At 47.7% G+C, this 25437-nt stretch overlaps 8 protein-coding genes across 8 annotated transcripts; 3 read left to right on the top strand and 5 right to left on the bottom strand.

Moving 5' to 3' along the window:
* Nucleotides 1–387: 387 nt before the first annotated feature.
* Nucleotides 388–3770, bottom strand: TRUGW13939_08306 (uncharacterized protein; the record flags this gene model as incomplete). Its single annotated transcript, XM_035491441.1, has 6 exons — nucleotides 388–865; nucleotides 917–1412; nucleotides 1462–1900; nucleotides 2573–2825; nucleotides 2894–3494; nucleotides 3560–3770. 6 exons carry the CDS (start codon nucleotides 3768–3770, stop codon nucleotides 388–390), a joined length of 2478 nt encoding a protein of 825 aa, XP_035347334.1.
* Nucleotides 3771–5123: 1353 nt separating this feature from the next.
* Nucleotides 5124–7121, top strand: TRUGW13939_08305 (uncharacterized protein; the record flags this gene model as incomplete). The annotated part of the gene is made up of 9 exons (XM_035491440.1): nucleotides 5124–5342; nucleotides 5402–5530; nucleotides 5597–5786; nucleotides 5836–5919; nucleotides 5975–6071; nucleotides 6120–6243; nucleotides 6305–6421; nucleotides 6478–6863; nucleotides 6938–7121. The coding sequence occupies 9 exons, from the start codon at nucleotides 5124–5126 to the stop codon at nucleotides 7119–7121; spliced, it is 1530 nt and encodes a 509-aa protein (XP_035347333.1).
* Nucleotides 7122–7565: 444 nt separating this feature from the next.
* On the top strand, nucleotides 7566–15585 carry TRUGW13939_08303 (uncharacterized protein; the record flags this gene model as incomplete). Its single annotated transcript, XM_035491438.1, has 14 exons — nucleotides 7566–7969; nucleotides 8025–8735; nucleotides 9265–9399; nucleotides 9458–10210; nucleotides 10273–10846; nucleotides 10962–11322; nucleotides 11385–11458; nucleotides 11930–12400; nucleotides 12473–13174; nucleotides 13585–13997; nucleotides 14075–14183; nucleotides 14251–14267; nucleotides 14323–15034; nucleotides 15103–15585. The coding sequence occupies 14 exons, from the start codon at nucleotides 7566–7568 to the stop codon at nucleotides 15583–15585; spliced, it is 5919 nt and encodes a 1972-aa protein (XP_035347331.1).
* On the bottom strand, nucleotides 10968–11448 carry TRUGW13939_08304 (uncharacterized protein; the record flags this gene model as incomplete). Its single annotated transcript, XM_035491439.1, has 2 exons — nucleotides 10968–11324; nucleotides 11392–11448. 2 exons carry the CDS (start codon nucleotides 11446–11448, stop codon nucleotides 10968–10970), a joined length of 414 nt encoding a protein of 137 aa, XP_035347332.1.
* A 204-nt stretch (nucleotides 15586–15789) lies between the features above and the next one.
* TRUGW13939_08302 (uncharacterized protein) lies at nucleotides 15790–20009 on the bottom strand (the record flags this gene model as incomplete). Its single annotated transcript, XM_035491437.1, has 6 exons — nucleotides 15790–16377; nucleotides 16442–17318; nucleotides 17661–17714; nucleotides 17771–19216; nucleotides 19277–19740; nucleotides 19791–20009. The coding sequence occupies 6 exons, from the start codon at nucleotides 20007–20009 to the stop codon at nucleotides 15790–15792; spliced, it is 3648 nt and encodes a 1215-aa protein (XP_035347330.1).
* A 450-nt stretch (nucleotides 20010–20459) lies between these two features.
* On the bottom strand, nucleotides 20460–22076 carry TRUGW13939_08301 (uncharacterized protein; the record flags this gene model as incomplete). The annotated part of the gene is made up of 6 exons (XM_035491436.1): nucleotides 20460–20499; nucleotides 20558–20776; nucleotides 20858–21025; nucleotides 21092–21783; nucleotides 21845–21886; nucleotides 21951–22076. 6 exons carry the CDS (start codon nucleotides 22074–22076, stop codon nucleotides 20460–20462), a joined length of 1287 nt encoding a protein of 428 aa, XP_035347329.1.
* A 267-nt stretch (nucleotides 22077–22343) lies between these two features.
* Nucleotides 22344–23276, top strand: TRUGW13939_08300 (uncharacterized protein; the record flags this gene model as incomplete). Its single annotated transcript, XM_035491435.1, has 3 exons — nucleotides 22344–22490; nucleotides 22547–22868; nucleotides 22924–23276. 3 exons carry the CDS (start codon nucleotides 22344–22346, stop codon nucleotides 23274–23276), a joined length of 822 nt encoding a protein of 273 aa, XP_035347328.1.
* Nucleotides 23277–23628: 352 nt separating this feature from the next.
* Nucleotides 23629–25211, bottom strand: TRUGW13939_08299 (uncharacterized protein; the record flags this gene model as incomplete). Its single annotated transcript, XM_035491434.1, has 5 exons — nucleotides 23629–23807; nucleotides 23867–24107; nucleotides 24167–24505; nucleotides 24580–24907; nucleotides 24967–25211. 5 exons carry the CDS (start codon nucleotides 25209–25211, stop codon nucleotides 23629–23631), a joined length of 1332 nt encoding a protein of 443 aa, XP_035347327.1.
* Nucleotides 25212–25437: the final 226 nt, after the last annotated feature.

The raw sequence follows: 25437 nt of genomic DNA, 5'->3' as shown, positions 1-25437 counted from the left end.
GTTAGGCATGTATCAATGTCTCAATGTCGTGATGCCTGGCGTTGCAAATAGCAAAATATTCAAATGTTGAAATGTTACATGTACAGTAAAGACACTCAATGATATCAGGGATCCAGCAGTTGACTTTCCGGTCACCTGGTATTATAATCAGCTTGAGAGACAATTGTATGAACAAAAGGCCGAATGTTGTAGCCTGCATCTATCTATTGATGGTTCTATGTATCGTTGAAATAATACTCTATATACACTACTTGATCAAGCGACATATCTTTATGGAAAGCCGGCTATACATATCTCTAAAGGTTATATGCATTATATACATCAATATGGCGCCGTCTCATTTCGTCGCCCTAAAGGCACATGACCTCATCACACTCTAATTTTTTCCTAAAGTTTAAACCCGCCAGGTTGGATCTTCTGGAAGAACCCCGTGGGATCGACTCTGGCACTGACAGCCTTCAGGTTCTTGACGCTGGCCGCACCGTACGACGCAATGACTTCCTGAGAAGCCTCCGCATAGTTGTAGTAGATCCACGGGTTCAACGCGTTCGCTTTTGTTGCCGCGTCTCTGATTTGGGAAAACAGAGATTTTGAGGTCGATATAACCGTCTCGTCCGCGGTGGCGTCCGTGAAACTAGCCGTGAGCGTGAGGACGACAAGCGGTCCGTCAGCGGAGTCAAGTCCGAGAGAGTTTCCGCCGTTGTTCACGCCAGCGGTGATCATGGATTTGGCGACGGGCTGGAAAGTCAGGGAGTAGATGAGATCCTGTACCCCTTCCACGGTAGGAAGGGTTGCGTTCCAGAGCTGATAAACCTGCTGAATGAGGGATCTATCTGCTCCGATGGTAGCAGTGATAGAAGTCTCGCTAAATATATGCAGTCAGTATATTTCGAGGGTTGCGTTTGGAGAAACTTACCGGAGATCATCTGGTTGATACGCGCTCAAAGCGTCAGATAAGGTAGTTAGATTCGAAATTGACAAGCCTTCCATGTACGTGGGGATCGTTGTGAAGTTCGAAAAAACAGGAGGGTTATTGATGGCCTCAGTGTACGCGAAATCGACCGACGTTACCGCTCCCCCGGCTGCTGCGTCATAGATGGTTGTCATGAAAATGTTCGCCTTGGTGTCAAAATCCGGGTGGACGACAAAGGACCAGAAGGCGTCGAGCAATGCAGGGCTTTCGTTTCCTAGGTAGTAGTTCATACCACCAAAGTAGTTGCCCAGTTTGAATGTCTTCATGTCGAAGCGAGTGACTATGCCAAAGTTATTTGCGCCACCCTTCAGGGCCACGAAGAGATCCGAGTTCTCCTTCGCGTTGGCGTTCGCAATCCGACCATTCGCCAGCACGACTTCAAAATTCTCTACGGTATCGCAGGCAAAGCCATACTGAGGCCCAAAGTAAGAGATTCCGCCTATCAGGAATTAGCTTAACAAATCGCGAACGAAAGGCCGTAATATTACCTCCGGTAGTTAAGCCACCGACTCCAATATCGGATCCACGACCGCCCACGACGGCCAATCCATAGGGACTGAGGGTTGAGTACACAGGACCCCAGCGCGAGCCGGATCCGACATGGGCGATACTCTTATCGGAACTCAGCGTCGTGGTGTTGATGTGACCTAGGTCAATGGAGACGCCGGAATCGATGTTGGAGATGCCCTTAACGGTGTGGTGGCCGCCACCGCGAACTGAGAACGGGCATATTGGTTTCTTGTAGTTCAGGACCCCCAGCACCTTGACGACATCAGAGACGTCCTGGGCGGATGTCGGCTTGACATAGCAATACGGCGACAATTCCCCCTGTTCCTGCGCAAAGTACGTCGAGGCGGATTCCTTATAACCGGTGCTGTTCGAGTAGAAGACCTTGTCCGACCCAATGGCCAATTGCAATGCCGGGCACTGCAAATATCAGCAACGTATACTACTCGCGCATCGCGAAAAAGGAGTCTTTTCCGAACAGGGGATGCCTAACGGAATCCGGCACAGTTACATACACAGACTTCCAGGCTGGCTTGAGAGAGTGGAAGCAGGGTCGCCGCGAAAAACAGCCAGAATCGACCCATTGCTGCAGCCAATTTGCAGGTGGAGGAAGGAAAGGAGGAAACGCGCGTTGGCCCGCTGGGGGAAGGACCGAGTCACGTGGCGCAATCTTGTCGAACAAAGAAAACTCCCGCCCGCAACTTGCCGTTTGCACTCTACTTGAATCTTTTATTATTAAATCGACCTGGTCCGATCGGCAAACAGCGACATGCTCACATCGTTATATAACCCTGGATCGAGCGCAATGCGCGCCTAGCCCGAACGGTTCCTCTTAGTGCTGGGGCGGCTTCGATGTTGGTTCTGGAAAGGGAGAAAAAGGCCAATGGCATCGGTGGAAAATGTGGAAAATAGTGGAGAGAATATTCAAAGTGCATAACAACGTGAGAAATGGGCGTTACATATTTTCGTTTCTGACGACGCCTTGGTCGTTTTTGATCCTTCCGCACTAACTTGACTGCTAAAACTGCTAGCCTGCTGACTGCTACGATTGATCCCATATTATCTCGGATTTAAACTTCCACCATGTTCCACCCTAACAATGCCACCTTGAGCGCTCTCTCTGAGTGGGATAAAGTCATCCGGGTCGTTGCTCGAATAATGGCCCTTGGAGGAGGAGCCTGTCTTGGCGGTGGTCATACTGTCTCCCCGTGTCCGTGTCCGTGAGGAGAAGATCCGAGAGCGCAGGCTCTGGAAGAATTGCGACCCCATTATCCTGGCTCGCACCAAGAAGCCCGGTATCGATGGCATGCAGGCCGCAATGATTGCCAGGTTCATCTCGACAATTCTATAGAAATTGAAGTTGGCACACGGTGTGTTGAGAAAGGAAAATGAAGACGAGGAAATCAGACTTACGTGAACTCCGATGACAGCGAACCATACCAGTACTTGTCTTCTCGGTTTAAGGTAATCGCGGTAATTATAAGACGGATGATCGATACTGCGCAGGCGACGGTTCCAGCCAGGAAGATGACAAGAAGGCCGATTCTCTGCCGTCGCGTGACATGGAGTTTGATAAGGTACGGCAGTGGGAGACACAAGACGTAGATATCGGAGGCCACGTTCAATGCACCTTGGAAGATGGTGACACCGTAGATGCTCGTGCACGGCGCTTTCTCCAGGGATGCTGCGCTGGTACACTCCACCATGTACGCAATCTGGACACCGAGATAGGCAATATAGAAGAGGGTGAAGAATATAGCGCCGGCCCAGACGGCCACGCGCACCGACCGGTGGACGCCAAATATCCGATGATATAAGAGCAAGATGGATATTTTCACAGAGAAGATCACGACGGGATAAATAATTGACGTGCCGGTCAATCGCCGAACATTCGACAAAGAAAGGAGCGTCAAGGCACTGATATCCCACAGATGTCTCCCATAGCCCAACTGCAGGTTACTGAGCATTATAGCCGAGTGAGCGATGGATGCGATCGCAGCGATTGCGCAAGTATCTATAGGAAGAAACAAAGTCCATGTCAGCGAATCCGGTAAGTAGAGAGCACAGCGCAACACCTACAGTCCTCCCATCCGATTTTGTGCGCGGTATGAGCCTTTCCATACAAGCGAACAGCAACCACGGGGACCATCAAGGCAAGAAAGACGGTGTTCAAAGCGATGATGGCCGTATCCCGCGATACTGGGTCAATGAAATTCGACGTTGTCCCGTTAGGTGGCTGCATGGCGGGGGTCTGCGCCAGCACGCTGTCGGGAATGCCAAAGTGCGACATCGCGACGGTTGACTGAGATATGCCTCCAGCGACGGACAACACCGGATGCGATGCGATTCTCCAAGATCATGAAAAGAAGACTCGAAGAGAAGAGACCACCCCGGCACATCAGCGGTGGAGGGAACGGTCGATCGCTATCTTACTTAACCTTATCAGCCGTTGGAACCGACAGTCGGGGACTCAGTCCTCGTGGTCTGGAGGCTGGTAGTACAGCGTACTAAGTTAGTGCCTTGCAAGCTCGGACGATGGAAATACAGAGCGCGGACTTTACAGTTTCTATGCTAACTTTCTTCAGACGAGGAGCGAAGGTGGGACCCGGCACTTAGTCATGCATGGACCAGGAACCAATTGCAAAAAAGCAAATTTAACTCAACGGGAAGAACCGCCGGTACGGGTGGTACCACGTCACAGCCTTACGCATACTTACATGTGGGCCCGTATTGTAAAGGCCAATTAGTGACACGGATTAGCGAGACCCGCCGGGGGCTAGTGCAACCTAAATTCAAGCGCGGTAACAATACGCCCATGCGTATTGTGATTTAGCCCTCCACCAAAAACACGAGGCGCCTGCCGATCTGTTGGATTTTATATGGGCTGGTTGGGGTGCCAAGCAGCCATGGCGCTTGGAAATGGTAGCCAAGTGTCTTCTATTGGGTCTCAGCCTCCCACACCATGGTATCGCCAAGATTATTCCGGTTCTTCGCAGTAAGGACTCTGTACGTACCTCGTATTGGCGTGACAATTCTGGAGCCACGGTTTTTCCTGGGTCCTTCAGCACATACAAGCCTGTGTTACCCTCCCTACTGTGTGTGTTATCCAGCTACTGTCCTTACTGGCGGTGGCTTGCCACCGTTACTACCATTCAGCCGTCCCGGACCCGTTTGTTCCCAGCCTTGGTTATCCATAGGCGGTCCTGCTTGCGAATCCTCACGCATGATGCATCAGGACCGACGACAAAAATAATCTCCGCTTAGTCTAGTCAGATGGGGCCATGTAAGCTTACTGGTTGATCACGCTACCTGTGATGAAATGCAATTGCATGAGGTCCCTGCTCACGTCAATCAGCTTGCAGCTGTGCACGCGGACCTCGAACGTTTTCTGCATTAGGACCAACTCAAGGCAGATTTGTTAGGTAGCAAACGACGCGGCAAAGATTAGATCATGCTATTAAAAGCCGTGAGAGGTATGTAAGTTATATCTACAGAGTCCCACTTGCCAGAGGGGTTGCAGACCTGTTTATGGTAAAGCCTTCTACCTCTCTTTGAACACAATCACCCCTTCCACTTGTCGATCCGAGCGTCGCCACCATTCAACATTTCAAGTCCTTCGCTATCACTATTGACCTCGCAAGTGATGGAGTATCTCTTGCTCGCAAGCCTGCAAGGCTTTTTTTTCGTCTGTTTTATTCTCGCATTTGTCGTTTTCAAATCATGGAAAATCGCGACATCATCTTCTGGAGAAATTAAGAAATCCTTCCGGCCAGCCGGAATATCCGCGAAAATCGAGAGCCTAGTTGCCGTTTTGAGGTTTTTCGTATCCGGGCCCAGCATTATCCTCGATGGTTACGCAAATGTGAGCATTCCCCACAGGGGTTTAAAAAACGTCGGACAAGGGCTAAAATAAGCTTGCAGGGTAAAAATGCACCATACGTGGTACAAACGCAAGGCAAGGATTTGGTGATTGTGTCGTCGGATAATCATATCAAGGAGCTTCTGGAAGCTCCCGAGACACAACTTTCTCTTCATGCAGTTGCCAAAGATGTATGTTTCATTCTTTTTTTTAATTGTCGCATTTCTTGCGCTTTATTGACAAAAAAACAATCACAGTTATTCAAGCCCAAATATACTATGTACGAGTTTGACGTGCATGACGAAATGGCGGCGAACGGCAGTATGCATTTTCGAGTCCTGCGGACACTCCTTACCGCGAATCTGCCCCGGATGCTTCCCGAGCTACAGAATATGATGCAAAGAGAATTTGCAAAGGAGACTTTGCAAGGATATACAAAAACAGATGGTATATTACCCTCCTTATGCATTTATAGAAAGTTTGGCTAATTAATCAGAATGGTCGCGGATACCTACGTTTGACGTTGCCAAAAGACTCGTGGCGCGAATTAATAGCTACCTATTTGTGGGCAAGGATCTTAGTAAGTACAATCCGGAATGATTTCAACAAGAGCTTTTACTAACAAGCTTGAAAAGCCGAAAATCCGGAGTATCTCGAAGCTGCGCTGGCTTATCCGCAAGAGGTTTTTGTGACCGGAGAGGTTCTGCAACTCACTCCCGAGTTCTTAGCTCCGTAAGTCCATGTCAACCAAATTATCAGAGCTTTAACTCACGTATCAAGGGTGGTTACTTCTATTGCTACAAAACAAGGGAAAGCATTAAAGACCATGCTGCGGTATCTTTTCCCCATAGTCGAAGAACGACTCCGGCAACGAGAAAAGGGCATCCTTCCCAGCGAAAGACCAGTGAGTGAACTCTCTAATAATTACACAAAGAGATATATGGATGGTTTTAACTTGATTCTAGCTCGATTGTCTTCAATGGATTATAGATTCGTCGCCTACGAAAGAAAAATGGGATGCAAAAAAGGTCGTCCAAGAAACGCTGGCGTTGTGGTTTGGATCTGTGCATCAACTTTCAATGGTGAGTCGGTTACTTATCCATACAACAATAAAATGGCTAACCTTATTTTCTTCAAGGCATTTGTTTACGCACTTTATGATCTGGTTGACAACCCTTCATACATCACTCTTCTGCGGGAAGAACTCGCATCCGCACCTGATGGCTGGCTGTCATCTCTCAATGACCTTCCTCTGCTAGACAGCTTCCTCAAGGAGTCGACACGACTCAGCCCTTCTGATAGCATCTCGCTTCGGCGAAAAGCACTAAAGACATTTATATTTAGTGATGGCACGGTTGTACCCAAGGGGTCTTGGGTGTGTGTGCCCCAACGCGCCATTCAGAGAGATGCCGCCTATTACGAGAATCCAGAGCGGTTTGATGGGCATCGGTTTATCAAACAGGGTAGCGCTCTAACCGATCTCGACGCAAGGTTTCCATTTTGGGGGCTAGGAAAGCGCGCGTGGTATGTTCAAATCCGGAAAAAATCCGGCCCCCGGATATACAACTGTTGGGTGTTTGCTAACTTTGCTTTGCTAGCCCTGGAAGATTCTACGCTGTGGGAATACTGAAGATGATGGTGGCCAGTGTGATTGAACAGTACGACATTGATATAGACCAAGCTACGAATCCGGAAGACCGGATGTTTTGGTGGAGATCAGCGATTATACCCAAGTCAACGATAGAGCTAAGAGTGCATGAGCGGCAAAAAACACGTGCATGAGCCATGAGCCATGAGGTGTCAGTGACCTAGAAATAGAGTTCTATATTTATACACATATTTATTAGTTATTACAACATTTTTGTACATAGTGCAATGATCAACACGCCCAGGCGTAGTACGAAACCATAATCCAGAGTTAAAATTAGCCCAATCTGCGACGAAGATCCGAGGTCACACTGGAAATGGTCCGGCGCATGTAATTGACATTTTCAGCTGACAGGGCTAAGCGTGGGGGCTGGACAAAGCCGGTATAGTACCAGTACGGTATTTTATCTTGTTCGTAATTAATTACTAGCGTCAAAGCGTAACCTTCTAGGTGGGTTTTGTGTTAGTTAGCGGATACTGATGTGTTCAAACTTCGCCGTGGCATTGCGGCTTGAAGCTTGATTATTTCCTATTCTGTTCCCCAGTCTCGCTCTGATCACGACAGACACACAAACAAACATGGAGGGCGAACGCCAGCCGTTTCCTCTGGCGGCGTTTGTCGCCTTCGAGCTTCTTTTGAGTATTCCGCTGGCGCTCTCTCTTAGCCAGCCTACGAGACTCGGATTCTTCCTAGTCTTAAGCTTACTGTATTTCAACATCATCACTTCTACCACTGGTACTCCATCCGGTGACTGGTCTCTGGGGTTAGCTATCACGCCCCAATTGCTCAAGGCCCTCGACATGTTTGTCTTAAACCGAGCTGAAGCGGTATTCCGGCGCAACGATGCTTTGGATGCCGATCCAGCGACGTTAAGCTTTTGGAAGAAACTTGGGTGGGCGAGCGAATTGATCCATACCCCCCGAGGCGTGGGCTGGAATTGGGAGAACCCCTACGTTTGCTACGTGGATACCGAGTCTCGCAGGTTCGTCTTATGACCATGGGTCAGGCATTTATTTCGGTTTCTCACAAAGCTTTAGTTCCTATCTCCGCTCTCGAGTGCCACGCATTGTTTTGTACTATCTAGCTCTTGATTTTCTGGGTAATTACATTCCCAACTCGACATCTCAGTCAATACCGACTAGTCATCCATTCAGCTCTGCTGCCATTATCCCAGCATGGTCATATGCGGTAAGCATTTACCTGCATCTTTGGCTGGTTCACACCATCCCGGCCACAATTTTGGTTGCTCTGGGGATTGGTAAATCATCCTCTTATCCTTATGTTATGGGACCGGTTGGCGCCATGGCATCGATCCGATGTTTCTGGGGTCGCACTTTTCACCAGGCTGTTAGACGCCAGATCACCAGTGTAGGCGACTACGTGTGTAGAGTATTGCTCGGGTCGCGCCAGGGAGGATTTATCAGCGCATATGGAAAACTTGCAATCGGCTTCGCCATTGGAGGCCTCACGCATGCTGTCGGAGGCTACATGGCAAGTTCCGCCGGTTCTTGGGTTGACAAGACGGGGTCTCTAAGGTTTTTCTTCTATCAGTTTTGCGGCGTCCTTGTAGAAGACCTCATCATGAGCCTCTGGAGGTCTATCAGAGGAGGCCTCGATTGGCGGAAGAACCATATGGATGGTGGGAAGATGAACTATGGGAAGGACCTGAAATGGTGGAGATTGGATAATTTTGAAATGATTCTGGAGTATATTTTTGTTCTGGTTTGGTTTACAGTCACCTTGCCGCCGTACGTTGAGAATATGCGGCAAGTTGGAATTCTCGATCCGCGATTAGCGCCTATACAGATATTTAGCTAGAGATAGATGGGTGCTAAGTTATAAATATAGACAAAAAGCGGCTAGCAATAGTGATGTCTAAAATCAAGCATGCAGCATGTAATTGGCCCGATTGGGTAAGGATTACCTGCGATACAGCGCGTGGTTCAGCCTACCGTTACATAAGCGGCTATAAATTACACAGGTCCTTCTCACCTTCTCTCACTTGTCAGTTGTCAGTTTGTCACTCCTCAACCCTTGGTTCTTCTCACTGCATTTTTATTATCTTCTCCTTTCGCCTAGCAGGCGATTCGGTAAAAGATGATTCTCGACGGGGTTTCCCTGCTGCTGGATTCATCCGTTTCAATATATCTAGGCGCCCTGCTTTGCGCATTCATCCCAGCCTTGCTATGGCGGTTTGTCTACTTTCGGATTCAAGATTGGCGATATCCTGATGAGCCACGAGAATTCCCGAACTGGATTCCAGGTACAATTTCACAGGTCTTTGTGCTGCTGCAAGACTCGCGCCACTATGCGCAATCCTGACATCTGGAACTTGGAGCTAAGGATATTTACAGTTCTCGGACATGCGATATCCTTTTTTAAAGACTCTCATGGAACATTGACGGCTGGCCGGTGAGACTGCGTGTATCCGTCTGCCCAATAAAAAAAAGCTTTAATAACGTAAAATTAGGGAATATTTCAAAAATACGCGAGAGCCATTCTCGCTGACCATTGCGGGGCAGAAGATGTATGTTTTGACATCGCCGCAAGATGTAACAGATGCCTACAAGAATACCGTCGCACTCACATTTGACGGCTTCGTGCGTGACATTATGGTCGCCTTTGAGGCATCGCCATCCGCCGTTGGGAAGATGTGGTTGCTTCCTCAGGGTGGTGGCGCAGGGTATCAAAGTTCTACTGTTGAGAATCCTAGCCAAAAGTGCCTGGCCCAGCTCACTCGAGACTTTCACCACCAGCAACTACTTCCTGGACCGCACATGACTGATATTGGAGATAAATTTCTCCAATACATTAATAACTCTCTTAAATGGGAGAATATTTCTGGAGCTTATGTTTCCAAAGAGGTCGATGGACAGACGAAAGAAGTAAACCTCAAGGCTTGGTGCGGCGATGTACTCTTGGAGGCTGCCACGAGAGCGTTTTTCGGAGATACCCTTCTCGAGATCCAACCAGATTTGTTTCGCCATTTTTTCGCATTTGATGACAATAGTTGGATGTTGGTGTATAAATACCCACGTGCTCTAGCAAAGAAAATGTATAACGCCAAAGACGCTACTACCGAGGCATTGACTAAGTACTTTAAACTACCAAGCGACAAGAGACCAGGGGAAGCCTGGTTTGTGAAGACATTGGAGGCCGAACAGAGGTCATTGGGAATCAATACAGAAGATATTGCCCTGTTAATGGTGATGGTCTACTGGGCGTACGAAACTCTCTCTCTCTCTCTATTATTTGAGAGGAATTTTTCTAATGAGAATAAAATAGGGTGAACTCGAATACTTACAAAATGTGCTTCTGGGTTTTTTCATACATTCTTTACCACCCCAAATTCTTGCATGCTATCCGCGAAGAGACTCGAGCAGCCTGCGAAGGAAGAGATGATGTAGACATGACACATCTCATTGAACGCAGTCCCAATCTCAATGCTGTTTTTGACGAGGTTATGCGCCTCACCAACTCGTCAAGTTCGATCCGGCGAGTCGATGCCGAAGTACGGATCAGAGGGCTCAAGCTCCGCGAGGGAACCAACGTTCTAATTCCATACCGACAACTGCACTTGAATCAAGACGCTTTTGGCGATGATGTGCGCGTGTTTAATCCGGACCGGTTTCTGAGCAATAAATCTCTCAACCGAAATCCGAGCTACCGGCCTTTTGGCGGGGGCTCTACTTACTGCCCTGGTCGTTTTATTGCGCGACAAGAGGTTGTGGCATTTGTTGCTCTTGTGCTATATCGTTATGATATTACGTTAGCAGGGTCAGCTACAGGGTTCCCAGCTTTGGAGGAGATGAAACCCTGTCTCGGGGTTATGGGCCCAGTTGAAGGCACTGATCTGCCAGTAAAACTTTCTCTAAGGAAGAACGCTTAATGCAATTACTGCTTGACAAATTCTATACGATTTGAACATGACATCTGAAGTATAATTTTACATCGCATGTGAGATGCACACGTAGAACAGCTCAAGCCTTGACATAAAAATCCCACTGAGACCACATCCATACGGTGGTGGAAAAGGCCACGGTAAAAGGCACAGCCAGGCCCTTGCGCATACTCGCCGTGCCATACGCGAGCCACTCGGTACTGAAATGGCCAAGCGCAATGGCATAGGTCCAAAAGGCCATGGTGTAAATGTCGCCACTAGCGATACGGTAGGCGGCATAGCTGCGGATCACGGTGGCCAGCAGGGTCCAGGTGCCAAACAGACGCCCGCTCAAGCCTGTCACTTCTGTCGAGGCGACTGGGCCCTGGTACGTGCGGCGCGCGATATCAGTGGAGACGTAGCATCCGACTGTGTTGAAGATAGAGGCGGCAGAGGTCTGGAAGGCGGTGGAGGGGTTTCGTAAGTTATAGCGCGATGTGACTGACTGATCAGCCAGAACTTACGAGGAGGAGCCAGTACGGCAGCAAGCCGTCGTGCGCGGGCAGCCATTTCGAGGCCATGGTTGCACTGGTAGATAGAGCGAGCGGAAAGGCTGGATACTGGAAAGTATAATTGACAATTGTAGCAACGTTGGCAGTTGGTGGTTATGGGGCCGGAAAGAGCGGAGCGCGGGTCGGTTGCAGTTGTTGCTCTAAATATATTATCCCCCGTGGGTTAATCACGGTTTAATTTATTTCTGTCTGCCTGGCAGCGCCTGCAGGGTTGACCGAGTCCAGCCGAGTATGTAGACATCCTGGCATCCGTTGCTTTTAATAGTTGGTGGAGGTAATAATGAATATCGCTTCCCACCCAACGACTCGTGCGCGGTGGATATAGAATTATTACCGCTAGTGTACTGTCACAAGTGGATCCATAACGTACAAATTCAAAACCGCCCCCACGAAACCCACCCCACCCAAAGCCTTTTCTTTGTTCCGTGCACAACTCTAAATTTAGGCTCCCGGAATCCCGAGACCGAGCTACTCGCCTGATTAGGCCTAGCGCGGAGATCGCCCAGCTCCAGCCGTCTCCAGCTTTCCCGCCCCTTTTGATATTATTATTTCCTTCCTTCGCGGAGCTCTACCACTATCCCCGTTCTCATATCATACACATCTGAAGGCAAAACTCAATATCATCATGTCAACCGGCCCGTCATCCATCACGTCGGCTCTTGTCGTCGGCGGCGTCGGCTCTCTGGGTCGTCAAACCGTCAAGCAGCTGCTCGCGCTCGAGCCGCCGCCAGTCAAAGTTTCTGTCTTTGATTTGAGATCGCCGCCACCAGAGCATCGCATCGCTTCGGTCGAGTATCATGAAGTTGATATCACAGCCAGGGACCAGGTCGATGCTGCCCTCGCCAAGGTCCAGCCTCAGGTTATCATCCACACAGCCTCGCCTCTTCCGACCCTCCTAGATCTTGACCTTTACTTGAGAGTTAACGTTGAGGGTACCCGCAATCTTGTAGAATCTGCCAAGGTGAGTTTGGCCTCTATTTTATATAAATAAAAAAAATAATTTTTGTCGAAAATAATGCTCATACGTCAATAGGAAGCAGGCACAAAAGCCTTTGTGTACACGTCAAGTGCCTCCGTAGTTCATGATGCAGTCAGCGATCTGATCGAGGCCGACGAATCTCTTCCTCTTGTTTACATTCCTGAACAGAAAGAAGTCTACTCGCACAGCAAGGCGGTTGCCGACCAGCTCGTGCTTGATAACAATGGCACCACGCCAGGCAGCATGCTCACTACCTGCATCCGCCCCTCGGGCATCTTCGGCGAGGGCGATGAGGGTCCAACCAAATCAATGGTTGAAAACGCCGCAGCCGGCAAACTGCGTTTCACAATCGGAGACGGAAAGAATCTGTTTGACTTTACGTTCAATGAGAATGTTGTTTATGCACATATCCTAGCTGCTGAACGTCTCCTGCAAAGTCAGGTTACACCACCGCCTTCGGAGGATTTGCGTGTTGCTGGACAGGGATTCTTGATTACAAATGACGAACACATCCCGTTCTGGGATTTTGCGCGAGCCATTGGCACAGCAGCAGGCCACCCGACCAAACCAGAAGAAATCAAAGTCATTCCAAAGCTCGTGGGCCTCATCATGGCTACTATCGCGGAATGGGTGGTGTGGGCGACCTCGTTTGGGCGCAAAAAGGCCCGGATGAACGTTGTTGGCATTCGGTACAGCTGTATGACGAGAACATACCGGATTGATAAAGCCAAGAAGGCGCTGGGATACCGGCCCCTCGTGAGTTTGAAAGAGGCTATTCAGCGGGCTGGGTCGTCTTTTAAGGAGGAGTCGAAAAAGGCCGTTTAGACGGGACGCGTGGCAGTTAATGGAATTCTGGCAACGATCCACATGTTATTTCATTTTATTTTTAATGTCCGATTACCTTGATGACGCAAAGTATTGCTTGTAAGCTATCTAAATTCCAAATTCCTTCTGGATGAGTCATCCAAATTTTGCTTTCTACTCGATCTGATTGGAAGCACTTGGATACCTCATTGACCAGTAAGCATCTAATATTCCAATAATCCAAATTATCCAATGAAGCCGTATTTTACCACTATTCCTAAAGCGGATGTTCCAAAGAGACTAGTACTAGCGTAAATTACACATGGAGCAAGTGGGTCCAAAGCTGACCTGACCAGGAACAGCCGGGGGAATGTCGTCACTTCATCTTGTTTGCTATCTTGTCGCAAAAAAAACAAGAACGGTCTACGGCGTCGCAATCTGCGCCTATGCATCAAATGCACGCCAGCTTCCGCACCGTGGCCATTATTCTGGCGGTGCTGTACACACTCTTCAAATGCGCTAGCTTTATTCGCAATTACACAATCGCTAGACGCAGCGGTTTCCCTGTCTATATCTCACCTGTGCTATCCAAAAGCGCCGTGTGGCTGATTCTCGGCCCAACATTTCAGCTCCAATTCGAAAAGTATCTGCCCGAATGGATTTACTATCGCTTGGATTTTATCATCAGAGGGTGGGAGATTCGATGGAGGGAGAAAATGCACCGCCGGCCGGGCAAGGCTTTTGTTGTCGTGACTCCTGATGAGTGCTCTCTATGGTGAGTTAAGATGGTGTTTCCTATCTAAATAAATAAATAAATATATATATATATATCTAATTCGATACAAAAAAAAGGGTGGGAGACCCTGCTCTTGGGACAACGATTTTGCAGCGAAGAAAAGATTTCCTTCAGCCGCCAATTGTGGGACAGTTCCTCGGGCTTTTTGGCTCGAATTTGGCCCAAGTGAGTAGCATCATGTCGGGCTTATGCATAGTGGGAGCTGTATGCTAATGACTTCCCGTTTTTAAAGTCCAATGGAGAAGACTGGTAAGGGGCCATAATATCGTCCTGTCAAGACCGTATTACTAACGAAGAAAATAAGGCAGCGACAGCGCCGAATAATCGCACCCAACCTCAACGAAAATATAATGGAATCGGTCTGGGACGAAACATGCCGACAATCGCAAGCAATGCTAGAGTTCTTGGTAGAGAACCCTGGTGGCCAGACTCTAGAGGGACTCAGGAGCATTGCTATCAATGTGCTTGGGCAAGCCGGGCTGGGACATAATCAGCCATGGTCTCCGGACTTTGTCCAAAGCCTAGGAACCAACTGGGAGGGTGCTAGGATTGCCTATTTCAAAACCATTGCACGAGTTACTGATCGATTTATTGAAGCTGCTCTCGTTCCCGCATGGCTAAAGAAAATGCCGTTTATGTCCGAGTCCATGCAGCTTCTTGGACGCGAAATGGAAAGAGTTCCAGATTACTTGAAGGAAATACTCAGCGAAGAGCGCAAAAAGGCCGCTTCTGGGGAAGCCAAATCCCATAATAATTTACTAGATATTTTGGTCCATGTCTCGAACAGCGAGAGTAAAGCTAGACTCGGCCTGTCCGAGGATGAGATTGGCGGCAATCTCTTTGTCTTTACGGCCGCCGGGTTTGATACAGCAGCAACTGCCATGGCTTATGCAGTTATATTGCTAGCTGTACATCCAGAATGGCAAGATTGGGTAGAGGAAGAGCTTCAGCAAATAGACCTGAAGGGGAAGTATAACGAGGTATTCCCTCGTTGCCAGCGAACGCTGGCACTCCTGGTAAGTTTTACCATTTTCATAATTGGGTTACAGCCAGCAGTCGTTAATAACCAAACTTATTTTGCTAGATGGAAACAATGCGCCTTTTCTCCCCCTCTATCCACACCACACGAACTGTCAATGAGCCACAACATGTAGCCGATACAACTGGAACCCACCTGCTGCTACCCTCTTTTGACATTTACATCTCTGCCCAGTCCATCCACAGCGACCCTGATATTTGGGGCGCCGATGTGAAAGAATTCAACCCTGAAAGATGGCTAGATGATGCTGGCCAGGTCATCACGCCTGCAAAGGGCACTTATCTGCCCTGGTCAGGTGGACCACGGGTCTGCCCCGGTATGAAAATGGCACAAGTCGAGTTTGTCGCGGTATTCGCTACTTTTTTCCGACATGCGCGGTGTGAACCGCTGCAATTAGAGCAAGAAACGCAAGAAGAAAGTCGAGCGAGGTTTTTGGATTCGATGGATAAGTCTGTTCCAAAGTTGACTTTGCAAGTAAAGGATCCTCATAAGATACACTTGCGATGGATTCCGAATATGGCGAGTTAATCAGAGCAGTCGGCTTCTTCTCATGTAAATATAGAAATTAATGGTTTATGTATACTACATGTACTTAAAGATTCAGCAAAATTTAATGTTTTGGATAAACCTAAGCTTCATAAAGCTGCAAAATAACCTAAACTCCAGCCTGCTGCCTACCCCGCATAACAAAATGCTATTAAAACAAACCTTTTAGTAAGGAGGAAAAGACGCTCAGTCGCTCGACGGCGGATGAACAGCCACTTTATCCTTTCCTACTTCATCCCAGTTCGTACTCAGAGCAGTTCCCTGGCTTTCATAGTAACTTTTCATCATGGCGCGTTGGGTGTCAGGGTCTGCGTTCGCATAGAGCTTCTTGAAGAACGAGTCCACAGGGTCACCACCGCCATATTCCGAATCGGCGTCGGAGTCGGAACCGGCTTCCTGATCAGCACCATCCTTGTCCTTTGAAGCAGACTTTTTGCCCTTTTCTTCCTTGGATTTCTCTTTCGTCTTCTTCGTCAAGTCTGTTGCGACTTTGTCCCAATTCTTGACTCCGTGTTTGGATGAGGTGGGATATGACGGCCCGCTGCTGGCTTGGGAAGTCTGAGTCATCGGAGTTGAAACAATAGGTTTGTTCGTTGCTGTTGCAGACCCTTCCAGGGATCCCCACTTTTGCCCTAGTACTTGTTTGCGAAGCACGACCTCGATTTTCGTCGAAAGAACATTGACCTTTGACTGTGCGGGGTCAATGGGAGCATATAGAGGGTCTAGGTTGAATGAAAATGTAGACCCTGTCGACACCGGGAACTCGAGAGACAACTAGTATATAGCATTAGTATCAAGACATTCAAAGCTCGTAAAATTTAATGGGGACTAGACGTACAGAGTCTTCTTGTAGCTCCGTTTCCAACTTGTCCTTGACCACGTTTTTTGCATACACCGTCACAACCACAGAGTCGTGTGACTGATACCACTCATGACGAACCTTGGCCACGGCGGGTGCGGCGGGTGTAGTAGCAGGAGGGGCGCCAGGACCAGCCGTGAAAGGCGCACTTGATCCTGGACCGGCTACATCCAGCTTGGTCTCCTTTGTTTTCTCCGTTGTTGGTGTGCTGTCTGGTAGCTCTTCGACAATTCCCGAGGTTGTCGAGGCTGTTAGTTGGGCCTTGAGGCTCTTTCGGAGCTCTTGCTCTGACGGAATTTTGATATCTGGGTACTCGCTAATGGTCACAAGAAGTTTATGATCACCCTTTTCTAGCTCGTTGATCTTTCCTTGGACCTTGATCTTCCAGATAGACAGCTCATTCTCCTGTTTCTGCGACGCTTTCTGAGTCATCGCAGCCTGAACCTGAGCGGATTTGTCTTCGTGCTTTTGTTTCCCCAGCCCAAGCTTTTCCGCAAGAATGTCGAACAAATATCCCGAATTCCCATATTGCTCCAACTGAAACAAGACAATGGCACGACGCAGCTGAGCTTCGATGATGAGCTCTCGTTTCCCACGTTCACGGCCCAGTGCGACAGCAAGCTCGGCGTCCCGCAGCGCGGCGTTGAAGTCTGGTCCACCATCGCTTTTGCGACGAGAATAGGCTGTTGAGCGTTTGATCCAATATCCAGGGGCGCGAGGCAGTTCGATGAGGGCGTTTGTGTATTGTTTGATGGCTTCGGTCCAGTCGGACACTGCGGCGGCTTTGTCGCCCTCTGTGGCCGCGTTCATCGTGGGACTTTTGGTTTGAGGTGCGGGGAAGGTCAAGTTGTAAGAGCTTTTTTATTAGGACTGATATTCGACGAGATAATAGATCGTTTTTTCAGTGGAAGGCCGATGTCACATAAAAGCCCATCTAGAGGAGCGGTGATCTAATTCAAAAAAAGTTGAGGGTTTGACTAATGAAATAATGAGTCGGTGACGCGGATTCCATGGGCTTCTCCAAACAGCGGGGAGCGGGGAGCTCCCAGCACGTGATTCCTCTACGTCTTTGTCATACTTAAGTCGTAAAAAAAGAAACGGAATTATTATTAGAGCTATATTAATAGAAGCTATGATTGTTAGAGTTTTGCCTTGTCAGCATTAAAATAGATCGTCGTTGCCGAACTTTTGCGCATACAGACCCAAGGCGCGGATAGGCCAGTACAGTTTATAGTTGGGGTAGGAAATCATGCTATAGATAGATTAGCGAGGAGACATTTTCAAAAATTGAGCACAGTTGGTACATACCATGACATGTTGAAAACACCCTCGATCGCTTCTTGAAGCCACTCTCCGTTCAGTTGCTGTCGAGCCATGATGAGCTTGATGCCTTTGCGGATAGGCTCTGGGTCGGGATACTGGGCTTCCATCAAAGCCAAGCAAGCCCAAGCTGTTTGGACGACCTGAGACTTCTCGTGCTGGACGTATTTGTGTCTCACGCTGCTGAGGTATGACTCTCCCCAGCCGCCGTCTTCCTTTTGTTTGGACAGCAGAAACTCGCACCCACGACGAGAGTATTCGCTAGAGGTATACGTCTCCCCGATGCTAGTGAGACTTTCCAGGGCGAACATGGCTGCATATGTGAAGCAAATTCCCCATGCTCCATACCAGCCACCGTCTGGTTTCTGGGCGCGTTTTATGTACCCCACAGCCTTGTGTTTGGCGGCTTTGATCTCGTCAGCTCGGTATTCCGGGTGGAATTTACTGAAAAGCGACAATGCCGTGACAGAGGCGGTGGTGCACTCGACATGATCATAACTGATCATGATGCCTCCAAACATCTCTGCTGCGTTCAGCCATTCGAGTTTAGGCGATCCTCGGCGAATCTCATATTCACTAAAACCGCCCGTGTCATTTTGCATCAAGAGCAGACAATCGACAGAATCTTTCAGCCGGTCCGACGAAATAAGTTTGGGGTAGCCATAAATTTCCTGTAGCTGCAATGTAGACCTCAGACCTTCAGCGGTGCAATCACTCACGGTGTAGCCTTGAACCTTGTTGCTAAAAGGCCATGCTCCTTTTCTGTGTTGACGGTAGCATTTTTCCTGGTCTGGCACGTTCTCGCGCAGTTGGTGATTATCCAGAAATTCAAGAGCCTTGGTAAGCATTGGTCGCCATTTAGGGTCCTCTGCGAAACCAGCCACTGCGACAGCCTGTGTGATGAATGCTGTATCCCAGACTTGGACGCCGTTGGTGCCATTGCAAAGCATACCCTCTTTGGTCATCCATAAATATTCATGCAGGGTTTCACGGTGTTTCCGAACAGAGTAGCTTCCTTCGCCGTCGTGAATGTAGCATACGAGGAAATTCATCGGATTACTGACAGGAGCCAGCCCGGCATACTCGGTATTTTTGTCTTCCATCTGCACTAATTCCCACACCCAATCTTCTGCGGCTTTTACCAATGAGGACAAACGGAGGACAGGAGTATAAACGGTCACCAGCAGCCAGTTGAGGGTGTTGAGAATCCAGGTTTTTGGATAGTAGTTGTCTTCAGCGGCGATTGAGTTGCGGTGGGACGAAAAATCAATAGTCTCATAAGGCTGTGTATAGAGCTCAGACTTGAGTTGCTTTGTCAATTCATCTTGAGGGTAGCTCCATTTCTTCGACCACACGTAGGACATTGGGAGAAACACCATACGTATGTGGATCCACCATCGCCAGGGAGCAATAGGCACCCAGTCAGGGAGCAACCTAGACCTTGTTAGTAATGCATTGAACAAGAAGACAAAAAACAAAAGTGTAAGGTCTCACCAAATTTCAGGCGGCGTAGGGTTGACGCAATCCCAGTCCATGACACCGAGAACTGCAAGCCAAAACTTTGACCAATGAGTTGCATATAGGGCGCCACCTAATTTGTGAAGGCATCCTCGCGCTTTGATGACACGGGGATCTTCCTCACTAGCGCCGAGAAGGCGGAGAACAACGTAGTTCATCGAAGTACCAAAGGCAGAGCTATGGCCTTCGATATGCAAGCCCCACCCTCCATCAACTGGATTCTGCCGTGCAAAAAGATATCTCTTGATTTCTGCGGCATACTCTGGAGGTATCGGGGTCTTGGTGACATACCAAACGATGACTACACCGGGCAATAGAAGCATGGGACCACCGTACTCACAGGCCCAGTGTCCAGTTGGCATTTGCAATTTGGAAAAAAAATCCAATGCATTTCCAGCAGCTTGTAAAGGAGATTTTGCTTTTGGAAGCTCAGGTGCTTCCTGGTAGAAATGTTAATGCTAGACATATATCATCAACAAAGATTTCTTACTGTTGAAAGCCCAAGGTGGTATTTGTCATAAATAGTCTGAGGCCAGCTCTTTGCTTCTTCGTCGGATTGAAGGTACACCCAGGTCAAGCGACCGTCATTGTCTTGCAACCTCCACCTGGAGTAGTCTGTCTTGTCATCGCCGTTGGGATCCTTGGCGACATGACCGGTGGGATCAGTCCGCCATGTGCCAAAATGCTCATTCTGGGCGTCTTTCGCCATTTTCTGTCGTATTGATAGGCAAGGACCCCGGGGTGGAGATGAGTACATGTAGTTTGTAGGCTGCCGCGATTAAATGTTGTTGGAATTGGGGCATTGGCCAATGGTATTTGCCGATATGCTTACTCATCAGGGGGCATGCAACACCGGATTTTTATCCCGCCGCGCCGAGCGGTACGGTATTAGTGGAAACTTTGTAACATTGATACAAGATTTATTACAATAATTATTTTATAAAGATTTTGGCTTTCCAAGTATATTCATGTGGTATGACAAGTTGAAATTCTATTAAAATGAGGAAATTGATTACTAAGAGTGTGGGTACTAGTAGATTCTGGTACTATATAATACACTTCGTCCGAAAGAATAGCTTTTTCATATCAAAATTTATATTTGTATGTTAATGTGCTCTCCACTTAAACTCCAAGTTCTCACTGTATATAAACAGATTTTCTAAGATGATCCTCCTGAGCTACGGTATAACTCAATAATCCTGTGATTACCTTTCAGTACCTGGCTACTTGCAAACATGGAAGAAAGGCGAAACATACCTTGATAAACCCTCCTTCAGAGTTTCCACATCCACCGTGAATATGACGCGGAACCAGCCTGCAGCCTCATTATGATAGGCATAACCTGACGACATCTCTACCCCAATTTGTCGTATCCGGCCGGACAAATGCGATTCTGCTTCCCATTCGCCTTGGTTAGCGACAATCGTAGGGTCCAGGCACTTGGAAAGGTCAATCCAGAGGAAGAATCCTGCAATACTACAGAAATGTGAAGGATTAGTTCTCTACGTTTATTGTTTTGAAAATTTTTTCATCAGTCACTGTGCCGGAAAGACCTACGGTCCTGGAGCATAAGGGATACCCGCTTCCTCCAAGGCTTTGGTCGCCAAATCTCGATGCGAACGAAGTAATCGACGGCTTCGTTGGAGAAAAGTCTCGATAAAATTTTGATCCTCAAGAATAGCAGTAGCAATACTACAGGATATAGTTGACGGCCAATGAAATCGACTAGATCGCACCGCGAGTGAGTTCATTGCTGTATAAAGAGAATGTGTTATTACCGAGGTAACGTACCTGATCGATAAAACTGCCTGTAGGAGCCTCTGGTTCTGGCTGATCAAACATCCCAGCCGTAAACCTGCCGCGGCGAAGTCCTTCGACATCCCATACAGCACATGAATTAGAGCTGGATCTACCCCGATGTCAGCCGGGTTGATTGATAGGATAGAAATAAATCCACTATCATCATCATCGTATACCGACAACGCGTACACCTCATCACTAATGAGGTGGATCTGGTACTTTTGACAAAACCGCAGAAAAGCCTCCAAAGTCTCCCGCGGATAGCAACGACCGAGTGGGTTATGCGGGTTGCAGATTAGGAGGGCCCGGACTGATATCCCGCTCTCGTCTCGTGCTTTTAAGAATGCTTCCTCGTACCGGGCCACAGCATTTGGACCGAACGGATCGTCCCCTTGGAAGGTCGTGTAGACTAGTTTGCAGTTGGAAGGGACACAGAGGTCCCCGTTGAATGAGCCGTAGATGGGCTGGCCTAGCAAAATCCCATCACCGGGATCAGTGAGACTGAGAGCAGAGATTGCGTTTAGACTTGTTACGCCACTTGTGAAAACGATGTGATCAGATGAGATGGGCGAAACGGGGTGAAAATAGGTGGTAATAAGCCTAGCCATGGCTTCTCGAAGACGCCTGGAGCCGAAGGGGCCTTCATGGTATGTGAGAGAAGTAGGGTCAAGACCCGGTGCTGCCTATTTCCATCCTAATTTTAGCTGACTTGTTTCCTACATAATGGGCAGTCCAGGGCTTCACCTGGGTGCGGATGTATTCCAGAATTACGTCTTGCATCAGGAACTAGGCTCTCATGAGTTAGTAATTAATTGGTATCCTCGTAAGGATGTTTGCGTGACTCTATTACGTTTTCTGCATTGCCAAAAGAAACAACACCGGCCTTGTTGTCTTTGTTGAAGAGGCTCTTGGGGGGGCCAAGGTAACCATTGGCCAAACCGGCTTCAGCATATGACTCCCCGCGGGTAGAAAGCATGTTGCAATTATTCAAGAGACGATTGTTGAAAGTGTAAATAGAACCCTTCTCCAAATCGGCTATGTTGCCGTAATATAAGAGACAACCGATCAAAAGTTGAAGACACTGGTATATATACTAAGGGAGTGGGGTGGAGGACGAGGGGCAATTCTTAATTCGTGATTCTACAAGTTCGCTTATTAATCGTGGGTTTGTGATTCAACTGAACAACGTTTTTTTTCTCCTTTTTGTTTTAGAATTCGTAGATTATACCATATATTAGCTACGATGACGAGCATTTCCGATTCTTCGAATCCGGAGCCCCAGTTGATCGTTCACTACTCTGCTCCTGAGTTTTGCTTGCCACATCCCAAGACCGTCCAGAAATACTGCCTGGATAAAAGCAATCTGATCTTCTGCCACGGTGTCACTATAGTAAGATATCACCTGAAGTCGTTGTCAAATTCAGCCCTGACATCAACATCATCGAGGCCAAGAGCATGACTCATGTTGCACAAAACACAAGTGTGCCTGTGCCCAAAGTTTTCGCATACTATACATATGGTCCTATTGATCGTGATATTGATGATTACGGAAGCCTTTACGATACATATATTTTTATGAGTTTCATTGATGGCGAAACACTTGACACAGCCTGGGATACTTTCGATATTTCCACCAAATCCCATGTTTCTAGACAACTCGCGAGCTACATCCAGGACATCCGGAATATGGGGGTAAATGATGGATATATTGGCTCTGTGGACCATGGACCTGTCACTGATCATAGCCTATCGGATTATTCTGACAAGGGTATGTTATTAGGAGCACTATTGGCACATTTTCTGAACTGATGATTATTTGAAAGGCCCTTTCAATTCTGAGCATGATTTTAACATGGCGCTTATTGGCGCCTACCAACAGAGCGCACCAAAACGTCACATCAAAAGTTTCCTTCATGGAATGCTTCCTCAGTCTCACAAAATTTGTTTTACACATGGTGATCTCCGGCAACAAAACATCATGGTGAAAGATGGAAATGTCGTCGCTATTATCGACTGGGAGTTAAGTGGTTGGTATCCAGAATACTGGGAATTCACAAAGGCTCTTCTTATCTGGGGATGGCAGAATGACTGGACGGACTACCTGATGCAAATCCTTCAGCCGTATCATGCTGAACACTTTATGCATTCTTTCCTCATGGAAAAGCTACTGATTTAGGCGAGACTTGCTTGATGAATCTGATTGCTAGATACAGGAAATTACCTTGCCTATTCGCTTGATTCCAGATCAACATAACGCGGGCTCTAAATCCATGACCAGGCCCAGATCTAGAACAAAGTGAGTTACCCCCTTTTAACATGTGTGTTATGTAACCAAATACCAAGCTAGGGGTTATCCGGAAAACCAGAGACCGTTGATTCCCCCATCTAATACGTCGTGATGCAATTATAACAAATGGCTTTAGTTCCAAAATTGTGGCAGTAACCCGATATCTTGCGTAGGTAAACCCTTACGGCACAGTGGAAATTAACAGCACTATAATAGCCCCAACTTTCTCTTATTTTTCTCGCTATTCACCATTAAGAAATGGGTGCTCCATTAATTGCCGGGCCGTTTTTCTTTCCTTTGGAAGCCAGGTAAGCATTTGACTGACAAAAGACAAGAAGGCTTGTCTTTCGTCCTCTTCTAAAGATGGGATTGTATCTTTAAGGCTTCGGGCAGGTACTAGTTCATCGTGGAGGAAATTTCCTATCGTAAATAGTTTAGCGAAAGGACATGCACGACACATCCAAGTGTATGTTGCTTACCCTTGTCATCAAAAAATGGCCCGCCAAAGAAGTCTCGCATATTGCTGCAATGTTTTCCGGCATCGTTTTGTATAAAATTTGGCCACTTGTGTTGTGCCATTGCATTGGACTTGTCAAGCAATTCCTTGGGAGGCGGCCCAAGCAGCCCAATCATCTCCGCTATATGTGCTTTCGCATCATAACGGCCTTGACTATCATAAACATGACAGAATAGGTCTGTGCGTTCGAGAATATTCCATATCTGTTGCAGAAAGTTAACATTCTGGGTTGCCTAATTTAAACTATCACAAGTTTTTTCACCAAGACTCCAAAATTCCATATATCAGCACTAAACCCCCAACCGCAACCTAGTACAACTTCGGGAGCACGATAGGGATCTGGCTGTATGGGATAAATGCCAACTTCTTCTCCCGTCTCCATTTCGCTATGAAGTCGACTTGCCAAACCAAAATCGGCAATTTTCGGGATCATTTTCCTCAACTCCCTCCAGTCAAGGGGCCCGAAGTCGTTGTGACAGCGGTAGACTGCTCTGTTAGTATCCGAATCTAATTTGTATTCAATAGGCATGGTAGTGGAATGCTCTTTAATGAACTTGGGGAGAATATCTTCGTTCTCGAAGGTCATGAGAATGTTATCAAGCTTCAAGTCTAGAGACATATTAGTACCGTATGTGATACATTTTCTGAGCAAGATCACTTGCCAGTATGAACGACCTTGCATTCTGAGTGGAGAAAGTCGAGGCCAGCGAGAAGGATGAAGATATATGCTTTAGCAATCGGCAGAGGGAGTTTCTGGTTGACAAAACGTTTTTGGAGAATCCAGAGTGGCTCTCGCAGAGGTTCATAGACCAAACATAGATGGCGGTCCACAGGCCCGACCACCTCAAAGCTCTCGAGACAGGTTCGGACAATGCCACGGCCGCGATGTGACACGGTTTGTCGTCCAATGTGCTCTTCAATGTCACGCTCATGATCAGCGTCATCGGCATCGCGATTATTTATTATTTTCAGTGTTATAAAACGTTCAGATTGCCATCGATATCTAATACAGAAAGACCTGTTAATAGTAACCATGGGTCATAGATAAAGGGCATAACATACCTTGTGTTATCTCGCGCAAGCCATACCGTCGAACGCGTTCCCCAACCAATCTTAACCAGTAATTGATAATGATTAGAAAGAATTTCACCAGGTTTAGCTGGGTAAAAGTATTTAGGGTTGTAAACTGGACAAGCCTCCTCATCAACAATTTCGCGAGGAGAGATCGAAGCAGTGGATGCTGGAAATATTCTGGGGCGGAACAAAACGCGACTTATCACACGACTTATTGACCGCATTTCAATCATGCGACGGGAATCTGCATTGAGTCTGTCTTGTCGTTGGGCATCGATACTTGAGAAGGAGTAAGTGAGTACCGGTTATGAGTGAACATGTCAATTAATCTAAAAATAAAATAATTAAAGTTAAGCTGTGCCTGAGGCTGAGACCGCGGAGTGGGGCGGCGGTATCGAGTGATCAATACAACGCGTCAACAAAACATTATCGACTCACATTTCTAGCTCATCACCTCGA

Source organism: Talaromyces rugulosus, chromosome IV (genome assembly GCF_013368755.1).
Source record: "Talaromyces rugulosus chromosome IV, complete sequence".
Classification (NCBI taxonomy): domain Eukaryota; kingdom Fungi; phylum Ascomycota; class Eurotiomycetes; order Eurotiales; family Trichocomaceae; genus Talaromyces; species Talaromyces rugulosus.
This window is presented reverse-complemented; position numbering and strand designations above follow the sequence as displayed.